A 16961-nucleotide genomic window follows, 5' to 3' on the forward strand; every position below is an offset into this window, starting at 1 on the left:
AGCCACCATACTATACATTACATCCTCAGGACTTATTTATCTTTAATTTACTTTTCTCTTGGTCATTGGTTATATTTCCTTGCACCTTTATATGTCTGCTGATTTTTTATTGGATGCCAGCTATTGTGAATTTCGAACTGATAGAGAATATATTCATTTAAAGTGTGCTGCACTTTGTTATTGTACATATTTGATCCTTTTGAGGCTTGCTTTTAAGTTTTGTTGGGGTGTTAGAGCAGCTCTTAATAGCCCCACTACTAAGATGAGACATTTCTGAGCACTCTACCCAATGCTCCATGTATTACAAAGTCTTTCCGTTCCAGCTGGTGGGAAGGAGAACTATTCCCAGCCCATGTGAACTTCAAGAACTGCTTGGTCTACTACTTCCCAGTGGCTCTCTCCTCAGCACCCATAGAACAGAACTCAGCTAGAGACTCATGGACAGCAATCCAGCACTTCTTTGTGCAACTTTCTTCTAATGCTCTTTCCCACAAATTCTAGCCACTTTACCCTCCTTGAATTTCAGCCTCTATCCCCTCAACTCAATGAGGCTGACAGGTTCTGTTTCGGTTCCTCCTGGCCGAACTGCAGCCTGAGCAACCTGTCAGGGCAATAAGTTGGAGCAATCACAGTCACTCATTACTATTTCCTTTCTCTCAGGGATAATGGACCTTCATGTCTGCTAGCCAATGCCCCAGATTTCTTTTCCCCTCCTTATATTTTGCCAGTTTTTATAGTAGTTTATGGTGGGAGGACAAATTCCATAACAGTAATTTTTTGTGGGCAGACACAGAAGTCCCTTGTAGTGTAGTTTTACATTTGCTTCTCTGGGGCCCCAGACATTAGCCATTTTTATGGGAATTCTTGGCTTGAGATTCCTACACCATGAGGTGCTATAAATTTGGACTCCAAAAGCATGCAGTACTGGCTTCAAGAATCCATTAACTGTTTTCCTAACCAGAACCACCCCCAGGCAGATGGCAAGCTTCCACATACCTTCTCCATGTCAGTTGGTGACATTTTTACTATTCCCCCCTTCCCCCTTTTTTTTTTGACTAGGCTACCCTTTGTGCATCCCAGCTTTGTGCAGAGATCTTGGCATGCAGCTCTCCATTTTGAACAATCTGAGTCCACGTGTCTTGTTCTGGCATGGGTATTAAAACTCTAGTCCCAGGCTGTAAGGGCTGTAGCTAGGTAACGTTATGATTTTTGTATTGTGGCATCTGTGCATATTTGATTTTTATGTACTTATAATGGTTTAGAAAATTTATCCTAGTAATAGCTCAGCTTTGATTCTAATTAAAATGTTTAATGATTGTTATTTTATGTTGAGGTCTTACTAAGTTTATATCCCAATATGAACATTTAAGAGAACTCGAAAATTTTCATATTTATATACTTTAATTTACAGGTAATTAAAATTATTTAAATTCTTGGAAAGTTTTTTGTTTGTTAAGTCAGACAGGAGTAGTACTTAAAATGGAAAACAAATATATTAACTTATAAATATAGTTTAATAAGTTAAAAGGAATTTAGTTATACTAGTAAAGTTCCCTTAAAATAAATTTTTTCAATATCTAGATTTTTAGATAGAAAAATTAGATTTTAAAGATAAACTTCAGGAACTTAGGAAGATCTAGATTTTTAAATTTATTACTTTAATATATGGAATATTAATTTTATAAAACTAAACTCCGAATAGTCTTTTCTGGGCTCCAATATGATCCTTTTTGTACCAACAGCTCACATGTAGCAGGTCAAAGATTCATGAATTCTTATAAAAAGACCTTCAGCATCTTTAAACCAATAGATCCGTAGTTTGTTATTTTCCCCCGTAGAAACAGCAGTTTTTTTACCTAAGCCATCAAATCATGATATAGTTGATTTAATTTAGTCATTATAATGGCTGAAGTAATTCTTATAACCATTATATTGGGAAGTCTCAGTTTGTAGAACTATGAATACGAAAGCCATTTTTCTTCCTCGCTGCCATCGTATTCCATCAAGTCCCCGCTAGATGACTGGGATCTTAGTGGCCCCACACTTTGATTTCCTAAGCTTTCACGCAATTTCAGAATTTAGCATACATTATTTTAAAATTGTGTTTTCATTGGATTCAAACTCCTTCTTGTTTTCTCCCCAGTCTGGGCTCCAGGGGCGTGGAATTGGGGGATGGGGTAGAGGGTTCTGCTCGCACACACCTTCCTCCCTTCTACCCGCCCTGAGGATTCTGCTGCTGGTCGCGTGAAGGTGCATTTCGAGTTCTGTGGAGGGTCCTAGGGGCCTCTCACCTGCATAGTTCCTGGGCACGCAGATCTGCCCCGGCTTTACCCCTTTCTCCTCTCTTCGGCTACCCTGCTGGTGTCCACTCTCTTTCTGGATCCACTTGTTCAGAGGAAACCCTCTCGCTCAGGGAGGAGATTGAGACTGCTCAAGGCCAGCTGCCCTCCGCAGGGTGCCTTGACCCATTTGCTATGCCTGTTAGTGAGAGCGCAGCATCTCGCCCCTGCCCAGTGTTCAACGTCATGGCGGCAGCACCGGGCATACAGCTGGACAAGGGAATCGGCAATAGCCGGATGAGACGCAGTTTCCGGTCTTGAACTTTGCAAAGGAGAGGATACATAGGTGGTCCTCTGAACTTGTAAGGGAGTCTGTCGCCTCAGCCCTGACCCTTGGCAGGAGGAAGGAGCGGGGAAATCCTCTTTCAGTGTTACTATTTTCCTCCAGTGGTACCTGAGTGATTGTACGTGTGGGGGGCAGTTTGTGGGGTTTGGGGGGGCAAGTGTCCTAAAGCAGAATGCTGTCTGTCAGCAAGCCCCTGCAAGGAAGGGCAGGCCCCAAAGTTGGCAGTTGTCTGAACTTAGAGTGAGGGCAACTTTTTTTTTTTTTTTAGCTATGGGCCCTTCGTTACTAATTCTGGCACTAGACACCCCATACCCTTATTACCCTTAATTACACATTATTTTCAATTACTTTGGGTATCTTAACAATGGAATCAACTTGATTGTCCAATAAGCTAACAGATGTATAGTGACAGAGTAATTTCACACCTCAACTGACCTTGGATGACTTATCTGATCCTGCTGTGAAGGTACTGCTTTAACCCAAAGGAATTTCCATCAGAAGATGAGCTACCAAGTGTTGAGAGAGATGCAGCCAGGCCAATCAGTTGAGCAGCCAAAGAGTAAGAAAGACAGAAACACTGATGGGGAAAAGGAAAGGTGTGAGGACTGTTTATTAATTGTGAGGAGGTTCCAAACCACAAGACCACCGACAGAAGTGCACATCACTGTGACAACAACAGAGGAAGCATACTGGTTGGCTTAACGAATAGTCTTCATCTTGTTAGGATGCTGAAGTATAATTGCAATCCATGAGAACTTACTGATAAAAGTCTAGTCAAATCCAAACTCTGTTCTGCAACACATTTTCTTGCTCCCTAATCATCACTCAACTTCTTTCTAACTTTATTCTGGTCTTTTCTTTAAAATTGTTTCCTAATATTTGTGCTACCAATGGTATTTTCTTAACACATAACTTGTGAAGAAAAACTATTAAAATGCTAGTTGGTACTTTTTTTTTGTATGAATAAAAGATTTGACAATCCTTCCCTTCCCCAACCTGGAACAAAAAACCTGGAGTAGAAAGCATGAAGACTCCTTACACTTGACCCACACCGTTTGCACACAGGTAGCACAGGGCAGCCCAGTGCAGCTCTCCTCACTGCCCTCCCTGTGGTCTGTGGTCACTTGGACTGCTTATTGCCTTTCTGGGGCTTTGCAGAGGCCACCCTCGCCTCCTCCTCTGGGATGAACACACTGATGGTGAAGTCACTAGTCTCCGAGCCGTACTTGTTCTTCACAACCAGCCCATATTTGCCAGAGTCAGAGGTGGTCACCCCACTGAGGGTGAAGTAGGCGGTCTTGCCGGCTTCGAACTTGAGGCTGCAGTGGTCATCTGAGACAAGGGACTTCTCATTCTTCAACCAGGAGATCTCTGGAGTTGGGTCACCCCACACGGTGCAAGTGAGATTAAGCGCCTGCAAAACAAGTTTTATGAGAGGGAAGGAGAGATACCATATATAACGATCCAACTTCAAGAATCCCCTGGTGGTGTGGAATGACCCAACAGAGGATGAATATAAACCTCCCAGATCAGAGTTTGAACTTGTTACGTGTATGCAACCGTGTGATTTATAGTTTGAAATCAAACTTGAGTAGGTTTCTTCAGGGCCTCGGCTCTCTAGGTTCTGGAATGCTTATCATCAAAATCACACGGACTTTGCTTCCAGTTCCCATCTCCATTTTCGTTTTCATAAACACATAAACGCCTTTTGCTCTAATGTGGCATTTTGGACTCTGTCTCAGTAGAGAAACTTCCTCATTGCCATAATCACCACCTGCTCACTTTTGCATTTCAATTGCATCACAGAACCCAGCAGCAGAATCCTAACAGCTGTTTCAGATAATGTGAGTAATTTTCAAATTCCATCTTTCTTATCTTATTTCTCCCCACAAACCCTATTCAATCTGTTGCAGTTGCTCTACCAAAATGTATTTCTATTTTCCTGACCTTTTATTATATTTCCATCTGTGCTGAAATGTTTAGGCCTATAGTTTTATTCTACCTTACATTTTGGTTGAAATTTTTTTTCAATAATTGTAGATTCATATACAATTGTAAAAAACAATACAGAGATCCTGTGTACCCTTATCCAGTTTCCCCCAGTAGTTACATTTTACAAAACTATAGCATGTCACAACAAGTACATCGGTATTGGTACAATCCATTGATCTTATTTAGATTTCCCCGGTTTTATTTGTTTCATTTGTGTTATGTATGTTTACTTCTATTCACTTCCATAACCTGTCTAGGTTCATGTATCCACCACCACCATAGGGATAGAGGATGTGTTGCTTTTATAACCACACCCATTCCCCCACCCACCCGAACCTCCCAACCTCATTCCTAGCTCCTGGCAACCACTAATCTGTTTTCTGTTTGTTTCCAAATTTTGTAATTTCAAAAAACATTATATAAATAGCATCATACAGTATGTAACCTTCTGCGGTTGCCTTTTTCACTCAGCATAATTCTTTGCATATTCATCCAAGTTATTTTATGTATCAATAGTTTGTCCTTTTTTATCATTGAGTAGTGTGCCATGGTATGTTTACATCTATAAGAGTTATCTTGGCTGTTAACAGTCTTGGACTATTATGAATAAAGCTGCTATGAACATTTGTGTACAGATTTTTATTTGAATATAAGTTTTAATTTCTCTATGATAAATGCCCAGGAGTGCAATTGCTGGGTCATATGGTAAATGCATGTTTCAAACTGTTTTCCTGAGTAGTTAGACAATTTTGATTTACATTTCTACCAGCAATGTAGGAGTGATTCAGTTTCTCTGCATACTTACCAGAATTTGTTGTTGTCAATATTTTTTATTTTAGCAATTCTGATAGGTGTATTATAATATTTTATCGTGTTTTAATTTGCATTTCCCTAATGGCCAACATTGTTGAATTTACTTCACATTTTAAATTTCATTATTGCATTTCTTTCTTCCTAAAATTCAGTAAGAATAAGGAAAAAGAAGCACAGTTGGATGAAACTCGTCTCTCATTAAAGCCTTTATCTAAAGGCTTTAATAAAGATATGCCTTGTTTTATCACCCCAGTTCCAGTCACTCATCATATGTCTCTATTGCCATTTTGATGCGGGAAAAGGTTTTATTCCACTACAAATACCTCTATCCCTATGACTGGTATATTAAACTTGGTTTTAACAAAACATAGGGGTGAAGAAAGTGAATCCAGGTTAGAAATTATATTCATTGCTTTTCAGAGAGATTATTATGGAGTCAAGAAACACCATTTTAAAACTAAATGGAAAGAAATTGAGTTTCAACTGAAATAGTCTATAGAAATTCATGAAGCAGCATGTTTCTCTTCAAAGGTGAGGTATTTAACAGGATTGATTTTCCAGTAGGTGTTAGAAGTTGCTTCTTTCTTCAATTACATTTCTCATATAGTTATGTTGAAACATTTTCCTCTTCTCGTGATTTTAAAGGTAACTATGGAAAAACACTAAGTGTTCTACATGTGCCCACATCAGACAAACTTGTATCCTGCCTCTTGGCCCAAAATATTAAGATGACTTGAAAAGTGACTGCAGTTTATACCTTATATTTGGCCATTCTGAAGTCCAGCACAAGCAGCCATGGCATAAGATGAAGGTAATGGGATGTATCTTAAAACAAGGAACAAAGTCGGAGGCGCTGGAACCCATTCCCAGTCTGGAAGGAGCAGAGATAGGAGTGCTCTATGCTTACCTTGCCCTCCTGGATGGTGACCACATCGGGGAGACCGCCCAGTACCCGGGCACGATCTGAAAGCATAGGCATTTCCAGTTAATCACTAAAATGATGAGCATCAGTAATCACACTCACAAAACCACCCAGGGGTCTAATTTTCCAATCTAGTCTCCTTCCCTTTATAGTTATTTTATACCTGTTTTCAATATGCAAAATAAGGAAAAATGATCCAGTGATGCTGAATGTTTGCCCTTCACACACATTTTTCATGTACACAGGTGTCTCTGTCTGTATTTAAAATATCAACTTGAAAATGCTTTGTTGGATCAAGACTTGCCCTATAATCTTCATGGCTATTTTTAGCCCTGGCCCTTCTGCAGCTCAGTGGGGCTCAGCTTGAGGAGGCGGAGCAGATCTCTACAGAAAGCCTCCAAGCTCAGTGTGGCCTCTTTTATGAGCTTCCCTATGATTAAAAAAGGTTGCATAATTGGAGGCTGTACACCAGGGAGATCTGTAGGACTGTGAAAACATGAGATTTGAGTCTTTCCCTACAGAGCTTCCTTTCCTCTTCTCTTCATAGTTCTTGGTAGTGCTATGCAGGCCACTGTCTTTGTCCCCAGCTGAGTGGACAAAGTGCAGGAAGGGTGCTGAAATCGAAGGCTGACTCCCCAGCCAATCCATGTGCTGCGTGTGTGACTATTTCAGCCTCAGGGAAGGACATCTTTCTGTAATTCACTCAAAGCTACCCTCTCTGGCACCAATGCAGTGGCCTCCACTGTTTCATTTTTAGGCTGACTTCATTATGTGTGACTTTTGACCTTTATTTCTACAATTCTCTTCTCCAGTAAGTCAGGATTAAGCTTTGACTGAATCTCAACTATATTCTCCTGCTGATTCCATTGCACTTATACTGCTTGTTAGCACGACCTATCATCTGGCTCCCTGTGTCATTTGCTGTGTGATATTAGGTAAGACATGTCACTGTGTGGAACTCAGCCTCCTGATGTAGAATGGAGGATGATTGCATTAGACCTGTAGATATAAAGTTTTGAAACTCTGCTCCACAGCACCTATGGGATTCCTCTGAGGGTGCTTGAGAGAAGGTTAAGATGGGAAATTGAGTCTGGGAGCCAGGACCCTATCCCAACATCAATGAAGATAACTCAGCTTTTACCTACTTTATATATTGGGTCTGTGTGGAAGGTTTTTGAATTAATGTTCTATGGCTTGTAAAATTTAAAAACATAGAGCTGGAAGAGCTCTAACGTCTTTCCCAGCTCTAAACTGCTGTGATCTAAATTGCTTAGGAAAACGTTCATGAACTGGAGGGAGGGTAGGGCAACTTGCCCACAAGAGAGTTCAAGAATGGGGAGAGGCTGTCAACTGCTGCAGCTGTTGGCTTTGCTTTTGTGTCCAAGAACAGGAGGGACATACTAGGTACCAACAAGAAATGCTCCCTGTGGCTTGGACTCTCCCTAGCATGCCCCTGGTGCTGGCATCTGCCCACTCAACACTAGCAGCTGCCTCTCAAACCCAGGGCCTGAGTGGGGAGAGGGAGAGAGCAGAAAGGAGGGAGGAAAGCAGTGCACAGCAAAGGTAAAAGTTCTATCTTAAGTGACCCAGAGCCACTGAAAGGCAGACAGATGACTTTACTTCTCACTCTTCCTCCTGGTTCCCTTCCATTCCAGCTAAGGACCAACTCTACAGGTTTAACCTTCGATAGTTTTCAAATTCTGCCTCCCATACTGCAAAAAATCCTGAATGATGGATTAGTCAGTCTGTGACTTCTGGGATCCCGTAAGCCTGCATGCTTTTTGAAATATCTATGTATGAAGCAAATAGTTGATAGAAGTTAGTAGTGAGCTCATTTTGGGGTATGTAGACTCGGCTGTTTGGTGTTTATTCATGCGGGCTGTGTCCAGTGAAATGAAGGAAGGCCTTACTCAGCATCTTTACAGAGGTCTCAGAAAAATGCAGAGTAGTTGTTAGGGGACCAGTTTCAGATTTCAAATTTACAAAGATTCTTGTTTCTTACTGTCTTTAATGTATATACATTTTTGATATGGTGTGTCTGCTGCAAATGCTTAATAACCTATTCTGTGGTTTGCAGCCCAGAGATTTTTCCAGATGGTTGGGTGGTAGCTCAAGTCAAGAGCTGGATGACTTTCTTATGTTATAACCTAAGACCTTCTTTTCATGGACATTCTTACTCAAGGGACTAAATGAAAACATGTAGAACAACTAAGGTTTAAAAAAAAAGAAAGAAATTTAAAAATTGACATTTTCACTCTCTTCTACTGTCATCATAATAGAAAACTAAAAGGTATATTTTAAAACTATGCCAGGAGTGAATGGGGAGGGAGATTACTTACTTTTCTCTGCAATGGCAGCTTGTCTGTGGTTGAGATAAACAAACAAACATACAAACAAAGAAGAATTTGGTTTTAGTGTTACTTTAAAGTAGCTAACCTTGACTGCATTTCATTGCCTCAGAGACATTTTGCTACTAAGTGAGGTAGTGGGAATCGCTGCTTTAATGCACTCGTTGAAATAAAAGACTCTCTGTCACTCAGAAGGGGTAGCAGCTCACCCAGTATTCTAAAGAAATTAGTGCATGCAAGTGACATTTGCTAGGTAAAAGGGGCTTACTTTAATCTCTGGAATTCCGCAAAGGCTTCCTCATATGCTTTAAGGGGGAAAAAAGAGAAGTTAGAATTTTCTTACCCAGAATTGATGACATAAAGAGGCTGATTAAAATTCACAACATGAAGTCAATGTGATCAGTGCAGATACAACTAATCTGACTTTGAATAAGACTATGCCTATGTGTTTGCTCTATAGTTTGATGGACTTAAGGAAATACTTTCTAAGTAGAAAAGATGAACTAGCCGAGTTTAGAAGCTCTCAGTTCCGTGAGAGACCTTCAAAACCTCAGACAGAAAGGTAAAGTTTAGCTCCACTGAAGATAAAATGGGAATAAAGGTCTGTTTCAAATAAAAGTTGGTTGTCTAATAAGCATCCTGAGCATCAAAAAGGATTTTCTATTATTAAATCATCCCACATGTCATGGCCTCCTATTCAGACAGTTAAATGTTTCTATGTTATGTGGTCTGGCCCATCTATTTGTTTTAAAGAACACAAGTTTACTGCAGTCGCACTGTGTGCTAGTGCTTGCCTGAAGCAATGCTTCTAAACTGTTCAGGAGATAAGATAAAAGAGGAATGAGACAAGGAAATGAGAGCCATAGAATTCTAAAATATTTTTTTTTCTGAGTCTGCAGAGTAAGCCACTTTGAAGACTTCAGGTGAAAGGGCAGCTTCGTTTTGAAAGCTCTCTCATCTTGTCTTTAAGCTCCTCTATGGTCTGGGAATCATAATATTTTACATCTAGAAAATATTTATATAATACTAGTCTACCCCCCTTCATTTTTTGGATGAAAAAAAAAACAAGCATAAAGTCGGGTTTAAAGTCTCTGGAGATAGATGAGTTAGGCTAAACCAGGCTAAGAGTTCAGTACGCTTCTTTTTGCTCCTATCACACTGAGAAAAAGACAGGCATAGGAGAGCCAGTCTGTATTTTGTGGCAGTGTCAAGCCTGGTGGGATAATCCATAGAATTTTGCTTACGGGGGATTCAAGAGAAAGGTAGTTAAAAAAGCTCTGGTGGGCCAGAGAGTAAAAGCAAATCTTTAAAAAGTTTTAAATTTATCTACCCATGTCTTATTTTCCTTTTTCTATTTGTTTCAAAGTATCAGATATTCTGTAGAAGAAACCCCCTGTTGCTGCAGTATGTGACTCAGGCACAGTGTGGCCTGGACTGTCCGAGTCCCTGGAGGCAGCCACTTACATTCCCTGCAGAGTATCTTGTCATCATGGGAAGCAGGGTAAGGGGACTTAGCACAAAACAACTCAAGGCAGGATTGAAAGGCTGCTCTCTAAATGATGAATCTACTCTCTGAAGATTAAAACACTGAGAGTTATGGCATGTTTAGACTGCATTTCAATATATGAAGAAGTGGAAGAAAAAGTCAGTCCCCAATCTCCTTGAGTAATTCTACACAGACTTTTTTTTTTTTTTTTTTCAGGAAATAATAAATAAGATGAAGAGTATAGTACCAGGACAGGGAGAAATGGCAGTGTTTTTAATTTTTATTTCTGATTGTATATGTTTTAACTTTTAAATTTTTAATTAAGAGTTGCAAATCGCCTTTCATCTACATTCTGAGGTGGAAGCCTTTTGCCAAGGCTCTCATGACTTTCTCCTCTTCCCTTATCTTTCCAGAACCTCCCATTCTCTCAGCAGATGACCAAGAAATCTGAGGCCATAAAGATCCAACTTTTCCAACTTCCCTCTGTTCTCCTTGATATTTGTCTTAGCTTATTTACACTTACTCCCCTCTGGTTTCTGAAGAAAAGGTATCTCTACTCCTTTCCAAGGTCGACACTGTCACCTCTGCCCCTGGATCTCCAACCTTCCATTCTTCAGATCTCTGATACCTCAATCAGTCCCCTTCACTCACATCTTCAATTCTTCCACCTCAACTGTTCCTTCCGTGAACATGCTCAAATTTCAATCACAATAAAACTAAATTTTTTCAGTGTTTGTTCCTGTTCAAGTAATTGTAAATCAATCTTCCCTTCTTTGTAAACATCTTGAAAGAGCAGTGTTTACTTTTTAACCATTCTCCACCCATTGACTTCTTGCTTCTACCACCATTGCTGAATTTAAACTACATTATTAAAATCACCAATCATCTTTCAATAGGTAATATAATGACCTCTTATCACCTTCATTCTTTTTAAAAAGCTCCATAATAAGTTCAAATCTGCAGAATATCCATTTACCTTGTCCGGAAAGATCCACTGTCTTCTGGTATCCCGTTTTGCCATCAAAGAGCTCCATTACATATTTCCCTTTGTCGTTTGGAGTGGGCTCATTGATTTGCAGCCAGATCTGCTCCCCGGTGACCCCACTCTTAATTCTGTCTGTGTACTTAACAGCAGTGCCACTGTTCAAATCAAAGGAAACATCATTATTGTTTGTTTTTGTCTAGGGCTTTATTTGTCTCTTATTGAAGATCTTACCAATTTGATCTTACCAAATTTTATAGGTTTTCAAATAATATGGGATCCACATATGCTCTACAGCTTCAGAGAAATGATGGACCCTGAATCACTGAGCTTGGATTCCAAGGCCCAGAGTGGGGTCCACCAATATCACATTTAACTCCCAATAGCAGTCTGGGGCCCAGGCACATTGCAACACCAATACGTCTCAGCAGTATTAATAACCTTTGTTTTAGCTTGGGCTTATTTGTAGGACTAAGGGAATCTTTAAAGTAAAAAGGCTAAGGTACATATCACATTACTACATATGTCATGTAGTTGGTCTATGGATATTAATCGGATTTTACAAGCTAGTCAAAAACATACTTAAGGAGGTTCATCCGTGGCTGACATCTATTGACATATGTGGTTACAAAACTATTTAAAACACATGTAAATATGCACTTGGTAGTAAGGCCAAAAGTGAATGAAAAGCAGAGTTGCTGCCAAAATGAATGAGGAACCTTCTCTGGCCCTGGGCGTGAGTTTCCCGGTATTCTATAGTAGGTCATACGCAGACCCATGCATTGTGTTCTTTTCTTTTGAACAGAATAAAAGCAAATAGAACAGTTTGTTTTGTGATCTGACGGTCTAGAAATGCCACTGTTATAGATGAAGTCAGAGAAAGGTCAAGGTAGATATATTTTCAATGATGTTAAAAGTAAGTTTATGAAGAGTTTGTAAACATGTAAGGAAATAAAGATAAAATGCACTACCCAAAACTACTTTATTTTATTAATAATTATACATAGAGAAAAGATGGAGGTATTACTATGACTAGGAAAATTATGGATAACATCATATTATAAACTCTAATTTATAATATATTATAAATATATTTTCTAAAACAAGCATGTATTGTGTTTGTAGCTATAATAAGCAAAATGAACTTTAAAAAACTTAAAAAAACAAAAATCACCAAAAGAGTTTCTATTTTCAAGTAAATATTCAACATTTTTCTTATACAGTACATTCTTAAAAGATATTAAAATTAAAATGCCATAAAAATATAAGATAAAGGAACCCATCTGTACCCATAGATTTTAGCCTGAGCAATCTAAATGTCCTGCAGAGCTAAAAAGACAGATAGTTCTCTCTTCGCTAAAATAAATATTTGAATTCTTTAATCTCTGGTTAACATGGATAATAATACCTTAAATTTGTAAAGCACTTCATGGTTTACAAAGTGCCATTAATTTCATTCTTTCATTGGGTCCATCAGTGTTATGAGATAGAGCAGGTATTATCACGTGAGATTCAGAAAATTAAAAGACTTTCCTTAGATCCAAGGGAAGACAGGAGGGAAGTCAAGACTAAAACTCATTTCAAGTTTTTTTCTCATTGTGTCACATACCTACATAAAGACAATGAAGACAATCCTCGACTCCTGAATCTTTCTTTCATAGGTGTGTGGATATATAAAACACTCATTTAGCTGACTAGACCAAATAGTGTAAGAAGTTTATGCTTTGCTAATCTAATAGAAGTTTGTTCAAAACTCAATGTTCTAATGTTTTTTAACAAATAATACTTTGAGATGAGGTAAAGCTTTTTGATTGATGATTCAATTAATTTACCTTCTCTTATTCTTCAGACTGATATATTAGAATGTCTTAAATGTCACAGAGGAATTTCCTGGAATTTGATCTATTTTAAATGATAATTACTTTCCTAAAATATATTCTGAAAGAAATAAAACAAAGAAATGAAACCCCAAGAATTCTACATTGGAATTCACTTCTCATTTTTTTAGAACTCAGGAAATTAATAATAATAATAAAATACTGTTCTAAGTAACAGGGAAGTCATTTTAAAGAAAACACAAATGATTGCTTTGTGGGACCCAGTTCTGGTTAAATGTTAATCTAGACTTTTAATGCAATTGAACACAGGTGTAGTGCCATGACAGGGAGAGTCTGGAACCAGGCTACCTATGGATATCCTTTCACCCACCACTTAGCTGTGTCACCTAAGTCACCCTCCCCCAGCCTGAACTTCCTCTCCACTGAACTGAGAAGCACCCACCCCAAAGAGTTGTGTATATTAAATGAATTCATACATCTAAATGGCTGGAGCAGTGCCCCGCATATTGTGAATGCCCACTGACGGGAAGACATAAACAAACGTCATTGTCTGCCTCTTTGGAAATACCACAGTGACCCATTGCTCAGTGAGGCTCAGAAGGACTTTAGGAATGAGTGTCTGCTGCATCCGAACCAGCCACCGAAAATGGCTGTGCCCCATCAGAGTTCTATGCCAGGCTGCTGTTTTCTTTCAGTTCGGGAAATTCTAAGGAAGCACCAAGGTTAAGGATAACATCAAGAGTATAAATGGGAGAAATAGTTCGACTCAGAAACATATTTTGGCTTTTGGAATCCCAGAGGTGAACTTGAATGGAATCCCTCTAGAACTCCACAAAGGAAGCCTGGGATTGTGACAGATCATCAGGCTCAATCCAGTTTAAAAACATTTTCCCAAAGTCATCTTGATATCTCCAAGCCTTCCAGATGGACAAGAAACTGTGCTACTTGCTATAAACAACAATAATAACAAACTCGGACACATCTCTGGATTAGGTTTTTCTGGTGAATGGCTACTGATTCATATAACAGGAAGTTTGGTGCCTCTTGGTGCATGCTGCTTTAGTTCTGTTTCAGACCATAGCATGGGATAGCTGTGTCTACAGCAAGAGGATCAGAATTTGGCTCTGGATGCCCTGGGAAAGCAGGGGGAGACCGAGCATGACCATCTGGAGGTAGAGGTCACATTATAGAGATAGCTACAAATTGTGGTACTTCCATGATCACAAAGACGAATGTGTTAGCCAGCACTGGCCTCACCATGTATATGTTGAGGGAATGTGCCAACCTCACGCTAAGGGAATGGCCTGGGTGCTTCTGTCCTATGCTCATCAATGTCAGACCTGAGAAGTAAGAAGACTCCTTAGCTGAGATTAAAGAGGGTTGCTGTTGTTTTTCCTACCTTTTTCACTCTAATAGAGAAAGAAGTTCTGCACAGCAATTAAGTTTCCATTTACTTACTTGTGGGACCAGTTAACTTTTAGATCATCCAGGTAGTAAGTAACAAAAGAATACAGCCGGATGCCTTCAGCCGTGCTCTGGATTTTCAGGTCTGTAGCAGACAAAGCTGAAAGAAGCAAAGAGCATATTTCATACACCTGTAAGCCTATCCAGGAGAATAATGAAGCACTGTCATGGTGAGAACATTTTAACTTACCTATTTTTTTACATACTTCAGTCATCAGTTCTTTAAAGGCTGTGGATAGAGATTCACAGACAAAACTTTAGCATAAAAATGCTCAGTGTAAGGCTAAATCTCAAAACTATTAGTCAGCATTGTGCTCTCAAAAATATCTAACAAACAAAAACTCATAAACACAAACAACAGTATGGTGGTTACAAAAAAAGGGGTAGTGGGGAGGGAGAAAAGGGCAAATTAGGATATCAAACATACGGTGATGAAAGCAGATTTGACTTTGGGTTGTGAACACGCACTGCAATATACAGATGATATATTATAGAATTCTACACTTGAAACCTATATGATTTTATTAACTCATCAATGTTACCCCAATAAATTTAATAAAATTAAATAAGTAAATAAATGTCTGGTGAGGGGTATGTGTCACAAGGTGAGTTTTCTGATGAATTGATAATAAGTGCTCTTGGAGAAAATGACTCAATTTTAATCAAGTTTTAAAATATCCTTGCTTTTATTTTGATATTTTTTCTTCTAATTCTTAATAACTGTCACTATATTTACATTCTAGAGAAAGAGCCACAATGAGATTTCCAGGAAGGTTCTTGGCTTTAAGATTCTCTTAAGTCCCAGGAAGCCTTAGTTCACATTAGAGGAAGTTTTCATATCGGTGTCTTCAATTCATAATGAATTAACCATCTAGTAACCTGATATTTCACAGTCTAATAATGCTTTTTGCCAATAAACACATGTTGTTTTGCCTCCACCAAGAATCAGGAAGGTGAAATCAGACTTCTGCTTTTTGTTAGCAATATTGTTAAAGATATTGTTCAGGAACAAAATTGGAAGTTTGGGGGTCATATACAGGTCTTTGTTATCATGATGTATTTGTCCTTAGTAGTGTCTGAAAAATGGAAGTTGCTTTCCTGCTCTGCTAATAACTGAGAGGTTTCAAGTTTCATATATAAATCTTTCTTGCCAACTTTTATTTTTTTAATTTTAAAATTTTTTTTTTAAGTTTATTGGGATAGCATTGGTTAATACAATTATATACTTTTCAGGTGTTAATTATAATTTGATATCTATATATTCTATTGTGTGATTACCACCCAGAGTCTAGTTTCCTTCATCTACCATATATTTGATCCCTTTTACCCACTTCACCCTCCCCCAAACCCCTATACTTGACCCTCTTTATCCTGTCTACCTCTTCCCTTCTCCCCAACCCCCTACTCTCTGGTAACCACTAGTCCATTGTCCATGTCCCTGAGTCTCTGTTTGTCCTGTTCATTTGTTGCTTTTAGGTTTATATCTCACATATGAGTGATATCATGTGATTTTCAACTTTTTCTGTCTGGCTTATTTCGCTTAGCATGATTATCTCGAGGTCCATCCAGGTTGTTGCAAATGGCAGTATTTCATCTCTTCTTATGGCTGAGTATATATGTACTGCAGCTTCCTTAGCCAATCATCTATCGTAGAACACTTCAGTTACTTCCATGTTCTGGCCACTATGAATAGTGCTGCCATGAACATTGGTGTGCAAATATCTTTTCGGATATGGTTTTCAAGTTTTTGGGGTAAATACCCAGTAGAGGGATTGCTGGATCATATGGTAGATCAATTCTTAATTTTTTAAGGAATCTCCATACTGTTTTCCAGAGCGTCTTGCCATCTTTTAAGTGTGTATTCTTAAAATCTACTTTTCACAGTAGTTTTTGATCCTGTAACATTTTTTATAGGGTTGAAACAAAAATGATGATTTATATTGAAAACAGACCCCTAGTGGACTGTGGACTATAAATTCTCTGAGGATCAAAAGTACACTTCTGATTTCTAGGAAAACTAAAAGTCGAGTAATTTTTAATATAACAGTAGTTCACTCAGTTGGAATTTCATTGAAAACAAAATCTGTGGACAAAAACATCAGCATGACTTCAATCATCAGCTCAGCCTCACTGATAATTCTGGTAACCATATACAACACACAAAACAGACCCCAGCAGTTGATGGACTGACCTTCATCCACCAGCTTCAGTCTGCTCTTATCTTTTCCTCTGTCATCTTTCAGGATAACTTCATAAAACCCAGCATCTTTCTTGGAAAACTAAGGGAGGGATAAATATACTGCATTGCAGTTTATTGTAGCTTCAGAGTTTGGTGTTTGCATTTTTAGGGCCCTGTGATTTATAGAATTGCCATCAAAACACACACTAAACAAGCATATAGCCATGTCAGCAACAAACAGTTCGCAGATGAACCTATCCATTATAATTTGACCAGCTAGCAGTCCTGATTTTTCACACTCTATGGCTATAA

General features: G+C 38.8%; 1 protein-coding gene across 1 annotated transcript in view; it reads right to left on the reverse strand.

Annotated features, from left to right (window-relative positions):
* Nucleotides 1–3745: 3745 nt before the first annotated feature.
* MYOM1 (myomesin 1) overlaps nucleotides 3746–16961 on the reverse strand; it is a gene marked incomplete at its 5' end in the record, with an annotated part of 103970 nt that continues 90754 nt past the window's right edge. The window contains 7 exons of the mRNA XM_011360499.1: nucleotides 3746–4039; nucleotides 6338–6393; nucleotides 8692–8714; nucleotides 8969–9005; nucleotides 11163–11326; nucleotides 14465–14570; nucleotides 14661–14699. Coding sequence (XP_011358801.1) covers nucleotides 3746–4039; nucleotides 6338–6393; nucleotides 8692–8714; nucleotides 8969–9005; nucleotides 11163–11326; nucleotides 14465–14570; nucleotides 14661–14699 — 719 coding nt within the window. The remainder of the gene's footprint in view (nucleotides 4040–6337; nucleotides 6394–8691; nucleotides 8715–8968; nucleotides 9006–11162; nucleotides 11327–14464; nucleotides 14571–14660; nucleotides 14700–16961) is intronic.

The sequence above is a fragment of the Pteropus vampyrus genome, unplaced genomic scaffold, assembly GCF_000151845.1.
Source record: "Pteropus vampyrus isolate Shadow unplaced genomic scaffold, Pvam_2.0 Scaffold55, whole genome shotgun sequence".
NCBI classification, from domain to species: Eukaryota; Metazoa; Chordata; class Mammalia; order Chiroptera; family Pteropodidae; genus Pteropus; species Pteropus vampyrus.